Here is a 14,589-nt window from a genome sequence, read left to right on the forward strand (position 1 = left end):
CCCCTATAGCATTTTCTGATGTACAAAAAGTCCTTAAGGTTGTACAGCTTGTCTAGATGGCCTTTGCATGTTGCTCAGAGATTTTTGAGACACAGCGCGCATGAATTGTTGTTGGTACGGTCAAGGACTTGTAAAGATCATGCATTTCATAGCATTCTCATGAGATATCGTGCTAAGATGCTAGCAGTATGATTGATTCCATATGATGCAGGGGTATTCACCACCGAGGTGGTATAATGAAATGTCGAGATCTAAGCACTCTAAGCCATGTGACAGGGTTGATCTCCACCTAATTACAATTCGAGCCCAGCTTCACCTCCATGACACAACAGATGCGCCTACTCAGTGAACTCTACCATGACACTAGCGCTCTTGAGCCCAACCTCCTCAATAGAGGAGTCCAGGTGTTCGATCAGGTTCTTGCCCATGAAAGCGAGGTCGAACTCAGCACCCTCCTTACCTTCCCAAGGGTGGTCGGACTTGATCCATTCGTATATGCGACGGACTGGGTCGGAGAGGTTGAAGCGTCGCACAATAGGGCGACCTGAAGGGCCGCGAAATTGTATGCGCGTGGTGATCTTGGGGTCATTGACGGTAGGCTCGGTGTGTGGGGCTTGTGCCGAGATGGCCGCGAACACGGGATTTGAAGAGCCATTGGACTCTTCTTGTTCTGGCTCAGGTTCCGGCGCTGCCTGCTGTGCTGGCGCCTTGCCCTTGATGTTGTCGAAGGACTTTGTGAGCGCGTCTGGATCGTCGTCCTGGGGACCCTTGCCATTTTCTAGGCTGTTTTGCAGAGCCATCTCAAGCATCTCCTCCTCGGTCATGCGGCCCACATCCTTTGACTTGCTCTCTGGTTTCCGCTTCGCGACTGGGTTCTTTGCGTTGACGTTCAGGCTGTAGCGGTCGAGGAACTCGTGCAGCTGGGCGTGGAACTCAACGGGCTCGGGGATGGGTGGGCCAGACCATACCTTGACCTGCTCACCTGTCCGCGGATCGACGATGGCGATGTGGGGGTATGCGTCTGAGCTATCGCGTGCGTGGAAGTAGTAGTTGATGTACTGCTGGCCACGCGGGTCATCTTTGGCATACTGCATGAAGATGAAGTTCTCGCGGACCGTCGCCTTGATGTCGTCGTTCTTCCAGATGTCCCGATTGAGGCGCTGACAGTCGAATATGGCAGGATCCTGGATGTTCACTATGAGCCACTTCTCCTCCTCCTTGCCCTCGTCTCGTGCCTTTTCCCATGCACCTTGGTACATGATCTCAAATGGCGGTCGGAACAGTTCTGCGAGCATGTTCATCTTCGAAGACTGCTCTGAAGCACCGCCCGTAGCCGTTGCTAGCTCACGCCGCCGCGCGCTGGAGTCTGCGGAGTTGTCCCAGACATTGTTTTGGGTGGGTCGCTGGTTGAAGATGCCGGTGCGGCCTAGATCGCCTTGGTTAGCTTGTGCAAAAGAAGGCAGATGGTGGTTTGAGAGGGATGGCATACCTGCTCGCCGACGAGCTAGCTGCTCCTGTACCAGAGCATCCACATCATCGTCATCGTCCGCTGGGCCCCAGTTTGAGCCTGGGCCGATCAACGTCTCCGTCGTGCGCTGCATAGGGGCGCGGACCTCCTCCTCACCAGCCGGGCCTCCAGCGCCGTACATCTCCTCTTGTAACCGCCGCGCCATGGCCTCGTCGTCTTCCACTGCTGGTGGTGGTCGAGCCGATGCGTTCGATGTGTGTGCGGTGGGGTCAAAATCTGACATGTCATCGTCTGAGTCAATGGTAATTGGGTTCCGCGAGGCCGAAGGAGCAGTCTGTGCCGGGGCTGAGGGTGTTGCGCCGCCAAGGTCGAGATTGGGGCTGTCGAAAAAAAGCTGGATGGCTTGTTCGAAGTTTCCCTCAGTCAAGCGCAGATATTGGGCCGCCTTCTCAGGCTCGCAAGACGTGATGCTCACGAAATTGACAATGTTCTCGTCCTCCATGTTGGGCAGCTGTAGGGTGTGGCTTGCTCGGTGGTTGAGAGCTGTGTGGAGTTGCGGTGTAGTACCGTGGGGGCGCGGGGGCGCGGGTTGGCCGTTGAGATTGCAGGCAGAGTTTTTGTTCTGCTGAGAGGTTATTGGCCTTGTTATAGCACTCGTGGTAAGAGTTGCGGGCGTGAGGAAAGGTGCGTCGATTGCTCGGTGGCGGGTGGTGGGTGGGTTGGACGGCGGCGGGGCAGTTATGTACCCATCGAAAGCGGGCAAACAAGCGTGATAGTGCGTGTACAATAGGCGGGCGTTGCTGTTGTGAGCGGAACAAGCAGGCGAGCGGGTGAAGTGACGAGACGAGGTGAGTGCTAGGTGTGATTGTCCAACTGTGGTTACACGAAACCGTCGACGAGGTTCCGATGGCGCTTCGCGTGCTCGGAACGGCGAGTGCAGCGGCTCTGGGCGACGAGGACTCGGTGTGAGGTTGTATCCGGAAGGCGCGACGGGCGGCGAATGTGCAGTCAACACAAAAACACCGTGTTTCTGAGGCCGAGGCTGTCGACAGAGGCAGAATCACGTCGAAGACGCGGTGCATTTGTTGCAGGCAGACGGTGCTGCGTCACTTTTGTCCGTGCACAGCATCCCTGTCTGGTGTCGCCTCCGAGTGAAAGCAATCACCAGCAGCGAAGGCGTGACGTGCTCCAAACATAGCTGCACCGCCCTGATTCGCCCGAGCCACCATCCTCTCACCAGCTGATGGGCCACATCATCTCCGTCTGCCTGTGGCGCTCACCTTAATATCGCGGATCGCAACTTGGTGATATCGACTGACATTTTGCTTCTCTGCACCACGCCTGATACAAGCACTTCAACATGGCGGACGCACAGGCGGTCGAGGCCAAGGAGCTCTCTCTAGTCGGCAAAGTCGAGATGCGCATCGCCTTAGCCAGCTCAGAAAAGAAACTAGAAGACTTGCTGAAGACATACCTTGCCCCGCTACTCTTGAAACTCGGCTCAGACCATGTAGCTGTGAGGAACAAGGTAGGCATTTGATACCTTCGTAGACTTCATCAAACACACTCGCTCCTGCACTTTCCTCCTCTTGCGAACGCCGCTAATCGCGGTCTCTGTCTCAGGTCATCTCCATTTGCCAGCATATCAACACTCGCATCAAGTCACAGTACGCATTTTCACCCTTTCAGATCCACCCAAGGCTGCACGGACTAACCCTCTCTATAGAGACATCAAGCTTCCGGTTGGACCCCTTTTGAAGCAATACAAGGAGAATCCAGATGTTGCCTTGATCCGTCACTTCGACATTCTCTACATCCAGCAGGGCATTTCGCGACTAACCGTATCCGAACGGCTGGAGCTCCTTCCCATCCTTCTCCAAGGCATTGCAAACGATTTTGAAAAGTCCACACAGCATGCCTCGCAGCTTTTCCACTTGATCCTACGGCTTCTTGTTCATTTCAAGCTCCCACTACGCGGCAGCAAGGATGATGATGAACTACGGGCTACTTTGGGCCTGAGCGACGAAGATGCTGCCTTTCTATCAACGTGGTTCGGGAAGCTACTGTTGTTCCAAATTGTACGGCCGAACACCCCAGAAGCGGCAGCCTCACTTCGATGCCCTGGATTGTCCGTAGAAGACTACAAGTTCCTTACACAACAAGGCAAGCCGGATGCGTGGGATCCGAGTTCTGACTCTGGCTTGAACTTGACTGAGTCAAAGGCGCTCGTGGTGCGCTTCCTGGCCAGTGGTTTGTTCAAGGAAGATGAGAAGTTCTATCCGGCATTGTTCGCTTCCTCGGACACAAATTCACGCATTTCCGAAGTCGGAGAAGACACCCTAAAGCGAGTTATCTTGACAAAGGATCTTGAGGATGCGAAGCTTGTAGAGACATTGCTCGAACTATACTTCGGCTCGTAAGTACAAGTCCGGTTTTCCATCGATCATGACTAACATGGTAGCTAGATCTGAGCCTGAAGGAAAGCTTCCAGTCAAGACACCGCTGAAGATACGAATTTTGGGTATACTCTCAAAATCGGTGAAATCTTCAGCATACCCACATAAGATTGCCAAAATCGTCGAAGAAGGACTTCTGTCAGCCGAACTGAATCCAATCAATAAGACCGCTGGACGAGAAGCTTCCCGATTTCGGCAAGCTATCTTTTCTCTCGTCAACTTTGTCGCACGGCGCGGAGCCCCAGCCGATCTTTCAGTCGTTGCAGTAGGGCTGGTGGACAACTTGAGAGCCTTTATACGGGACCAGGGCTGGCCTATCGCAGACAGAGACCAGGACATGGAACTCAGAGGATACGGCTATGAGACCATTGGTCTTCTTGCGAAGGCCGCCCCTGAGAAGATACTCATCGAACCATCTCTGGATCTGCTCGAATTCTTGTTCCGTTCACTCCGAGAAGATACTGCAGGAAAAGACGTCGCTGTCAGCATAGAAGAGGCGCTTTCCTCGGTGCTAGGCGCCTTCTCAAAATCGTTTGATCCGTCTGTCATGCCAGCTTTCCGAAGATTATTGCTCCGGTACGCCGCGCTGGGCCAAGTTACTACCCCGGCTTCCGATCGCTTCGTCAGAAGTACTCGCTATGTTGCAACCCGATTTGCGAATAGATGTCTCCCTTACGATGATGTCTTGGCGAGATGGATCGACATACTGGCTGTGAGTGGAGGCTCTGCAGAGAGACACGAAGTCGTAGAAGAAGGACAACGTGGACTTGATCCCTACTGGTTCAAGATGTCAAATACTCTCCCAGGCGCGATTGAAGAGCAGAAAGACCTAGTCTTCCCAGACTTTGACAAACTTGTCAGATTCATCTTCGTAGAGCAAGGCGAAGACGAAGACGCAATGGATGTCGATGAGCCTATCGACGTCCTAGGACAGGTCCAGCTATTTAGCCAACAACACCCGGAAGCGCTCAATACTGTAATAACCTACTGCTCTCAGATAGCTTTGCAGTCGGCATTGACTGAGCGAGGAATTGGGGATACTGTGGCGGAAGACTGGGGACGAAAGCTGGAGAGTCTGATGATTACAGATGCGCGTGCGCGTCAAGCGTTTCGTGCGTATGCCACCAACGAAGCACATGCAAAGTCCTTGGCCGCAATATTGAGAGCCAGCTTTGATCGCCTTGTCAAAGATGAGCTCAGCGATGTCGGCGATATCGGAACGACTTTTGTGCGATTGCTGTCTCTACTTCCTGAGCAACACTGGGTACTTGCACGACTCATACAAGACTTCACTGCTCTGCAGCCTTCTGTATTGGCGAACAACGTCAATCGCCGCGCTGCCGCTGCTCAAGCTTATGGCTTGCTTGCCTCACATAATGACTGCGACCAAGATGCTCTGCGCAAATCCCAGGCTCGGTTCTCCGACAAATTGAGCACATGGAAGGAGGCGGTAGGAGGCGAGATCAACCAAATTAGCGGTATCATCGCTGCCCTCGGTTACTACTTCAGTAGAGCATTCTGGAGAAGCACCGCCAGTTCAGACATCATCACAGAAGACCATCCGGTGCATAAACTCTTCCAGACTCTCATGGACATTCTGAAAGAGTCGAGAGATGCAACTCTAAAGGGAGCTGCTCACACGTGCCTGGACCAACTTGCCCTTTTCCACGTTATTACTCCTACCTCTATCTCCAAGTACTCCAAGGTCGAAGAGATTGCTCAACACGTGTATGACTCTGCCAAGACGGGCACGACAAGCGCGATTATCGCTCTGGGCCATCTTTCTATGATCACCGAAGAGCCGGCAGAGGGCGCCGAAGACGCGACTGATTACAAGTTCATCGGCGACAAATTACACGAGCTACACGAGGTCCGTGAAACAGAAGTCCAGTTCTCGGTGGGAGAAGCCTTGAGTTGTTTCGCATGTGGCTGGGAGTCGAAAGCTCTGATTGCTGAGCTCGATGTACTACACCCGGATCAAACACTAGATCCGTGGGACGCACCATTACAGACGCCGGCGGGTCCTAAGCGAGAGAGGACCCTAGGCGCAGTCCTAGAAAAGACATTGAAGGGCTGCCAACAATCCAAGCCTTCATTGAGAAAGGCCTCGGTCATCTGGCTCCTGTGCCTACTCCAATACTGCGGTCACAAGCCTGAGATACAGCAATACCTTGGTCCGTGTCAAGTTGCGTTCAAGAGTTGCCTGTCGGATCGCGATGAGGTTGTGCAAGAAGCAGCATCTCGAGGACTTGGATTGGTCTACGAGAAGGGGGATCGTCAGCTCAAAGATGATCTTGTTCGAGATCTGGTGGGCTCTTTCTCTGACAACAAGTCGAAGATCACCGGTAACGTTACCGAAGACACACAACTCTTTGAGCCAGGCGCACTGCCTACTGGCGATGGCTCGATCACAACATATAAGGATATATTGAACTTGGCAACTGACGTCGGCGACTCAAGTCTGGTGTATCGATTCATGTCGATGGCTTCGCACAACTCAATCTGGTCAAGCAGAGCGGCATTTGGCCGGTTTGGATTGAGCAACATCTTCTCTGACTCTAGTGTTGACGGGTATCTGGCGGAAAATCCCAAGCTCTACCCTAAGCTATTCAGATACAGGTACGCCCAGAACGTGCATTAAACGATCGATTGGGGACATGCTAACATGGTTTCAGATTCGATCCTAACACCAACGTTCAGCGATCCATGAACGACATTTGGAACTCTTTGGTCAAGGACTCTTCCGCTACCATTGACAAGCACTTTGATGCAATCATGGACGATCTGCTCGCTAGTATCCTAGGTAAGGAGTGGCGTGTACGTCAGGCCTGCTGCGCAGCCATTGGAGACTTGATTCAGGGACGTAGCATTGACAAGGTGAGAATTGCAGCCGTTGTGCATTCCGACCAGATACTGATTCGTAACAGTACGAGAAATACCTCACTCAGGTATGGGACAAGTGTTTCAAGGTCCTCGACGACATCAAGGAGACCGTCCGTGTTGCCGCTGCCTCCCTTGCCCGCGTTCTCACTACTATCCTCACTCGCAGTCTTGAGGCTGGAGATGCATCTGTCAAGTCCGCGACTGCTCAGCTTACGCGCGTCCTTCCTTTCCTCTTCTCGACTTCAGGCCTTGAATCCTCAGCCGAGGAAGTACGCCTCTTCTCTGTACAGACTTTACTCCAAATTGTCAAAAAGGCAAACGCCACGACACTGAACCCGCATGTGCCCGAACTTGTCGAGCGTCTTCTAGGCCTTCTAAGCAGCCTGGAACCAGAAGCCGTCAACTACCTCCACCTCAACGCAAAGAAATATAACCTCACCGAGCAAAAGATCGACGACATGCGCCTTCAATCCGTACGCTCCTCCCCCCTCACAGAATCCATCGAGCGCTGCCTCGACCTCGCCGACGCCCCCACCATGGCCCTGCTCGTCCCGCGCATCGAAGCCGCCATGAAATCCGCCGTCGGCCTCCCAAGCAAAGTAGGCTGTTCGCGAGTTCTCGTGACACTAGCTACCCGCCACCGCTTCGTCTTCAACCCCTACGCCGACGCCTTCCTCAAACTTATCCAGAAGACAATCCACGACCGCAACGAAACCGTCTCATCTTCGTACGCTGCAGCGGCGGGCTACCTCGCGCGCCTGGCGTCCGACAAACAACTCCTCGCCACCATCGGCTTCGCGCAGAAACTCTACTTCGCTGAGGATGACGCGTCAGAGAAATCCCGCCTCCTCGCGGGAGACGTGATTCGCGCTATCAGCCTGCATGCCACAGATCGCTTCACGGAGTTTTCGTCGTCTCTGCTGCCGTTCATTTACCTGGCTAAGCATGACAGCGACGAAGCCGTGCGCAAGTTGTTTACAGAGACTTGGGACGACCACGTCGCTGGCCCGCGTAGCGTATCTTTATACCTGCAAGAAATTCTCACCCTGTGTTCACAGCACCTCGACAGTCGCCAGTGGGCAATCAAGCACACGGCCGCCAAGACTGTCGCCAATGCCGTACTCGCGATCACGTCTGCGGTCGGCAGCGAGAATGTCGACACCGCGGCGGCGAAGAGTATCTGGCCGGTACTTGATAAAGCGCTGAGTGGGAAGAGCTGGGAGGGTAAGGAGGTTGTCCTGGAGGGATTTGTGCGATTTGTCGAGAGGAGTGAGGGGTGGTGGGGGGAGGATCAGGGTGTTGTGAGGGAGTTGGAGAAGGTGGCGGTTAGAGAAGCGAAGAGGCAGGAGGGGAAGAATGAGAAGGTTGTTGAGGGCGTTTTGGCAAAGTTGAGGAAACGCTTGGAGACATGATTGGGAGAAGAGGAAGAGCTTGAAAGGTGGGCTACGAGCTAGAACATAGATGAGAACAGAATGCGACATGCATATATTTTATGGGCTTTCATTTTGTGTCTTACAATAAATATCACTACCCTTATACCACACGATATCTGACAGGAACACTTCGAAACCTTAATTTATCGTACTATAGGTTCTAATTAAATTACAATGTTCTTGTTCGTGCATGTAGATCAGCGGACACGACTTCTTTTTTGCTATTTTATGTGTGTTTTACGTAGCAAGTTCGACCCTGTTATATACCACAGTTTTGATCTTTTCAGTTTTACTTCTTAAGATGACCGCTACTACCCTTGTGCCACAAGACATCACACCACCTGCAAAGCCAAGTCTTGGCAGCAAATCAAATATATAGGTAGTTGCTAACGTCGGTTTCTCTCTTGAATCAAGATCCAAAAAGGCTTTCGTACACAAATTAATTTCTTCTGCGCAAGAACTTTACATTGTTCTGTTGTTCGACATCTCACAACCCATCTACCCTGCAACCCAAACCATCACCCACCATGGACCAACCCAGACTCAAAACCACAATCGCCGTCATTGGCTGCGGCGACGTCGGCGCCACACTCGCCTATACCCTCATCCTCCAATCCATCTGCACCGAAGTCCTCCTCGTCGACCCCAAAACGTCCCTCCTCGACGGCCAAGTGCGCGACCTGAGCGACGCGACCTCGCGCAGCACCAAAGTGCGCTCTGGCACGCACCAGGAAGCCGGGCAAGCCGACATCGTCGTCATCACCGCGGGCGCGAAGCAAAAGACGGGAGAATCGCGACTGTCGCTACTCACGCGCAACCTGAATATTCTGAGCAGTATTTTTGACTCCATGAAACCGATTAGTGCGCATACGGTGCTGCTGTTGGTTGCGAACCCGGTGGATATCTTGGTGTATTTTGCGAGGATGATGAGTGGGTTGCCGGAGAATCAGGTGTTGGGTACGGGGACGAGTTTGGATTCGGCGAGGTTGAGGGGGGTTTTGGCGGGGAAGGCGGGGGTGAGTCCGAGTAGTATTGATGCTTATGTGCTGGGGGAACATGGGGATAGTCAGTTTGTAAGTTGTGCGGTTGAGGATGGATGAGGATGTGTGCTGATGACGGAATAGGTTGCTTGGTCGAGTGCGAGTATCGGAACGACACCATTGCGTCTTGCGCTCGGGGACGAGTTGACAGATGAGTTCAAAGAGGAGGTTGCGATGAAGACGCGTGGAGCAGCTGGTGCTATCATAGCTGCTAAAGGCTGTACGTCTTATGGCATCGGCAACGTTGCGGCGAGCATTTGCAGACACATCCTATTCGACTCGCGGACAGTGCGCCCATTGTCATTCTTCCAACCCGAGCTCGGCTGCTGTCTTTCAATGCCGGCTGTGTTAGGTCGCAGGGGTATTCTCAAGGCAATGCCAATCGAGCTGGATGCAAGCGAGAAGCAGGAGTTGGAAACGTGTGCGAGAGGTCTGAGGGCAGTTATTGAGGGCGCGGAGAAAGAGCTTAGTGCAGACAAGGAGCTGAAGAAGGCCCTGGAGATGGACAAGGGCACATGATAGGCATGACCTGGGCAAGCTTTGTTGGCGAAATAGTACAGGGTGCCATCTGGACATGTAGGGACGATTCTTCAAAGCCATGGCAGCCTCCAGGATACTCGAAGCTGAGAGCTGAGATTGGCCCGATTTTAGATGAGATGTGTCTTTCAAGGGCCGGGTGGTAAGGCACTATCATCAGTGTTGATCATTCTTGACGAATATCATGTTTCTGAGCCCCATTGCTAGTTTTTACTTTTCAATTGTATCCACACCCGAAGTCTCAACTGTCTCGTCAGATTGCAGACTTACAAGCTACATATTCCACAGTCAATGTTTTATTATAGCCAATCCTTACTACGTCGAGGATATATACCTTATCAAGAAGGCTTTCGAGGCGGAACCTTTTCTCGAATAGTATGTCATCAAATTCCCCAGTCGAGTCCTTCACTCATCTTTACGCACGGACACTGACGTAATCCGCGCTACTGGGCCTATGGCCTTTATCAAGTCGAGGGGGGTGAGAGCAATTGTTCTCCTCCACCACCCAACATCCACCGGTTTCGGGGTCTACCTCAACTCGAACTCAACGCCAGAGGTAAAGACATCTGTATCCACACAAGCCAGGGCGCTGAGAGCGCTCGATTTCTTCTAGCAAGAGCTTACAATCGCAGCAACCAAAGCCAACGTTAATGACGGGTACTCTCCACTGTACGCGATCAAATTTACCCGAGTCCTCAACACCATGGAGGAAGACATACCAAGCACAAGCCTAGCCGACATGACGATCTCAGAGACATCAACCGAACTGCCGCTCTTTTTCACTATACCACAAGAGCTGCGAGACATTGTGTACCATGAGTTGTGGAAATTGACACCTCGGACAGATCTTAACGTAATTTTAGGGGGCCGCCTTCAGCACATCACGATCCAGTATGGATGCTATGAAGCCAGTCCTTCCAGCAAAGGGCAGTTTTCAGGGTTGCCACAGTGGCTGCTATCAAACAACGCCTTCTTTGATGAGGGCTTTTGTCAGCTCTTTCAGAGGGCGGCCTGGACCGCAGGTGACGACTGGTATCCTAATGGCGGATGCCCAAAATCTAACCATCGCAACACCCTAGCTGGGATAATCGCAGCGACAAACCTGATCATCAGAATGGACATTTCAGCTTCTGAATATATATGGACTTCCGAACTAGATAACATACACAAGTCGAAACAGAAGGTCAATTTTTTCTGCAACTCCCGCCATTACCAGGACCTCACCGAGGACGAAATGCCGGATCTTAAGAGCCTCGAGATTGAGATGAAGTGCCCCAATACCACAGTTCTCGACAGACAAGGCTATGCTCTGGATCTGCGCTGTTTCAAGCCAAGCATGTATCCGCTAAATCTGGATCGCTTCCGCATCAAGCTCATCCTACAAGACGATTTCAAAACTCCTCCAAACGCAAGGCGCTTCCGCGAAGTGCTTCGACCTACCATCGAACTGGAAATGCTCCGTTTCGGCCCCGTCCTCGTCGGTAAAAACTACCGTCTAGACATCGACGAGCACTTACCCGCTATTCTACTGTCTACCGAGAACAACCAGACTAAGCAGCGAGGTGCAAATGACGAGATCTTCATCGCATGGACAATGTCTAGGAATCAGAAGACATTGGCAGACAGTAAGTAGTCCTGCGCACTCCGCGACTGGCTCCTCCGTGTAACTCGGCAACGGAAGCACGGCTGACTTGCGCTTAGTGCACCACTTCTCGACACTCGCCAATGCGTGAGGCTGGATCAACTAATCTTCTTTCGCTTATCGCGATCTATCGGTATCTTCCGCTCACGAGGTTTTGGAGGGGTATAAGTGATGGCCTGGAATCGAGGTACTGGAACGTTTCAAGACAGTCGGGCTCTTGCATGACTGTATTATCAGCACCCCCTCAAACACAGCGAACCAACGCAAGAGCTAGTTTGCCAGCGGCAATAGCAAATTCTAGCTTGTCTGTATCACACACAAGCCCATCAAGGGCACTGGGTATATAAATTCCGTTCGTTACAAGATGATCATCCAACTGCCTTTGGGTTGACCCCAACACGAGTCTCTACATCTGGGTTGACATACACCACGGCACCGAGGACATCAAGTTACGACTTAAAATCCAATTTCTTCCAGCAATGGCTCGCAATTGCAAGAAAGTAGCAAAGCCAAAGCTGGTTCCGAATCCCCTTCACTTTGAACGCATAGCCCGAGTCTTTGACGCTATGGAAACACTACACCTAACTCTAGCTACGAGGACGAAACGAAAGCTGTTGGACGAAGTTTCATTCTTCCTTACCTTACCACAAGAGCTGCGAGATATGGTGTACCATGAGTTGTGGAAAGCGAGACCCCAAAAATCGGAACAGCCTAGCCGGACCACTCGCTACCAGAAATTTGACCATTGTCAACATGGACATCTCAAACTACTTCTATAAGTCCTCTTCCACGGCCTGGGAAAGCAGCATACGACGCTCATCTACCCTAAGCACTACCCTAATCATCAGGGGCTCACCAGTAGCCCAATGCCGGATCTCAAAAGTCTTCAACTCCACATCGACTGTTCCGACATTACGGGCTTCACAAAACGTAATACTCTGGATCTGAGCTGTATCGATGCTACTGCTATGAATCTCGAGCGCTTTCGCATGACCTTCCCTCTCACGAAGTATCCTAGGCGTTCCCCTGAACTACGGCATTTCTACGAAGTGGTGCGACCTATTGTAGACAAGGAAGTGCTCCGTCTTGTTCGCGCCCTACTTGGAGCAGACCATCATCTGGAAATTGAGGAGAATCTACCCGCTATTTTGCTGTCTGCTGAGAACGAAGTGAGTTGGGTGTGTACAAGCAGCGAATTCTTCATTACGTGGACGTTCGTAAGGAAGGAGGAGGAGGAGGAGGAGGAGGAGGAGGAGGAGGAGGCATAAGCACTCAGCAAAACTGGGAAGTGTAGCCATACTTCACCACTAGCATCACTGAATACAGATGTCGTCAATTTTTTCATGGGAGTCATAATATATCATGTGCAGGGAGGGTACTTCTACATCACTCGATCGATGCATTGTCCTTGATACCTCACAAAGATCCAAAATTCAATTATCTCAAAAATCGTCCTCCACCTAATCGCAAAATTTGCACGTCTCACTCATGTAACTCGTCTTACTAACTAGCTGATGCATCTGTGCTAATACCAATACAACACGACGAAAAAAAGGCACAGTTAACTTCACAAAAGCCGGTCCTTTTTCGAAACTCGCATAACGCGGAAACAACACGTCCCCCTCTGCTCATCGCTAACACATGCTTTGCCGATATTACAGCCAACGACGTGGGTGGGCAAAGGCGATGTGCTAGAAACTATACAAGTGTATCAAAGGAGCTAGAGAAGTTCCGTGACAAGAGCGCTTAGGTATCGCAATCTGGGAAATGTTGTTAATGAAGTCACACAGGCTGCGCTATGGGCACACGATGCAATCGTATGGTTGTGGTACCTTTAGGATACACAGAGGTTACAAGATGCACATGAGAAGACAAAAACCGCGAGTGTTGATCATTGGACATGGCTTTTATTCTTACAAGTTCTGTCATTCAGGGATGCAGACTCAATAGCCACACGTGCCGTAATCTGTCCTATTTATCAACCCAATTCTTGCGTAGTCTATCGGACCATGTCCCGAATTGTTACCTGCGCAATCAATCTTTAGCCTTTCCCGTCGAATTTTCTTTGCTATTTCTTCACCCTTTTTCGTTCCTCACGAACGTCCACGCAACGAAGACTCCAGCGCGGGGAGCCAGACCTTCGACAGGTGACCAGTCGCACACATTCTCTTCAATATCGAGATGATGGTCTACTCCGACGAAGCTGCAACCGAGACGACAGGCTTCCTTGTCGATAATAGGTCGGAGCAACTTGGAGTCCATGTCTCGATCCATAGAGATGGAGATGCTGAAGCGCTTGAGATGAAGGATCGTCTCGATACAGCTCAGATCCAAGGTATACTTGTGATCTAGGTGTATAATCCAGGAGTACTCTAGCTTGATGTGGAGACTCGTCAAGTGCGGCATCGGAGTACCCATAAACTCTGCGTGTGCAGAACGTGTCCCAGGAAATATGAGTTTATGCTTGATCTTCTGCACAGCGTCCAGGCCGAGCCCAGAATTGGTGATGTCTATGACGATGATCAAACTCCTCGCGGTGATGATTCCGGCTTTAGTGTTGCGAACAATCTCTTTGCTGCATGGTGTGCGCCACTGCTGACTGTTCACCATCCATGTAGCCTTCCGAAAGAGCTGATTCAACCCTTCGTCAAGAAATGCCTTGTTTGACAGTAGCCATTGGGGCAGGCCAGAATGTAGACATTGCTTCAATTCCGAACGGGACGAATTGGCGGGTTTGGCTGCGCAATCCTCGTAGCGGATGACGAGGTGGTGGGTGGGGGTTGCCTCTTTTATGAGCACCATTAGGGTCATCGGAGCAGAAACCTTCCATAACTCATTATAAACCATATCCCTTAGTTCTCGCGGTAATACGAAGAACACTGGGAGTCTGTGCGCCGTTTCTGGGCTCGTTATGTCGGCTTGAGTGGCGTCTAATGTATCTTCTCCTTCCATGGTCACGCAGATTTGGGCCATACCGATCGCGCAGAGCGCCGTAAGGCAGTCGCTTCTAATCTTTGTGGTTGGATTTCAGCGATTATGAGCCTGCTGGTTGGCGAATATTTTGGGTCCGAAATTGCGAACCGACCTACCCCCATGTTGTGTCTTAGAGTGAGCTGAGCTCTGGCGACTT

The 14,589-nt window shown here is 51.7% G+C and overlaps 6 protein-coding genes across 6 annotated transcripts; 4 read left to right on the plus strand and 2 right to left on the minus strand.

Annotated features, from left to right (window-relative positions):
* Positions 1-338: 338 nt before the first annotated feature.
* On the minus strand, positions 339-1,970 carry SNOG_03624 (hypothetical protein; the record flags this gene model as incomplete). The annotated part of the gene is made up of 2 exons (XM_001794127.1): positions 339-1,426; positions 1,490-1,970. The coding sequence occupies 2 exons, from the start codon at positions 1,968-1,970 to the stop codon at positions 339-341; spliced, it is 1,569 nt and encodes a 522-aa protein (XP_001794179.1).
* Positions 1,971-2,828: 858 nt separating this feature from the next.
* SNOG_03625 (hypothetical protein) lies at positions 2,829-8,219 on the plus strand (the record flags this gene model as incomplete). Its single annotated transcript, XM_001794128.1, has 7 exons — positions 2,829-2,996; positions 3,092-3,135; positions 3,195-3,884; positions 3,934-4,500; positions 4,588-6,543; positions 6,600-6,801; positions 6,852-8,219. The coding sequence occupies 7 exons, from the start codon at positions 2,829-2,831 to the stop codon at positions 8,217-8,219; spliced, it is 4,995 nt and encodes a 1,664-aa protein (XP_001794180.1).
* A 473-nt stretch (positions 8,220-8,692) lies between these two features.
* Positions 8,693-9,799, plus strand: SNOG_03626 (hypothetical protein; the record flags this gene model as incomplete). Its single annotated transcript, XM_001794129.1, has 3 exons — positions 8,693-9,074; positions 9,110-9,256; positions 9,432-9,799. The coding sequence occupies exons 1-3, from the start codon at positions 8,768-8,770 to the stop codon at positions 9,797-9,799; spliced, it is 822 nt and encodes a 273-aa protein (XP_001794181.1). The 5' UTR covers positions 8,693-8,767.
* A 1,132-nt stretch (positions 9,800-10,931) lies between these two features.
* On the plus strand, positions 10,932-11,450 carry SNOG_03627 (hypothetical protein; the record flags this gene model as incomplete). Its single annotated transcript, XM_001794130.1, has 1 exon — positions 10,932-11,450. One exon carries the CDS (start codon positions 10,932-10,934, stop codon positions 11,448-11,450), a length of 519 nt encoding a protein of 172 aa, XP_001794182.1.
* A 488-nt stretch (positions 11,451-11,938) lies between these two features.
* Positions 11,939-12,727, plus strand: SNOG_03628 (hypothetical protein; the record flags this gene model as incomplete). Its single annotated transcript, XM_001794131.1, has 2 exons — positions 11,939-12,206; positions 12,240-12,727. 2 exons carry the CDS (start codon positions 11,939-11,941, stop codon positions 12,725-12,727), a joined length of 756 nt encoding a protein of 251 aa, XP_001794183.1.
* An 808-nt stretch (positions 12,728-13,535) lies between these two features.
* SNOG_03629 (hypothetical protein) lies at positions 13,536-14,432 on the minus strand (the record flags this gene model as incomplete). Its single annotated transcript, XM_001794132.1, has 1 exon — positions 13,536-14,432. One exon carries the CDS (start codon positions 14,430-14,432, stop codon positions 13,536-13,538), a length of 897 nt encoding a protein of 298 aa, XP_001794184.1.
* Positions 14,433-14,589: the final 157 nt, after the last annotated feature.

Source organism: Parastagonospora nodorum (genome assembly GCF_000146915.1).
Source record: "Parastagonospora nodorum SN15 chromosome Unknown scaffold_5, whole genome shotgun sequence".
NCBI classification, from domain to species: domain Eukaryota; kingdom Fungi; phylum Ascomycota; class Dothideomycetes; order Pleosporales; family Phaeosphaeriaceae; genus Parastagonospora; species Parastagonospora nodorum.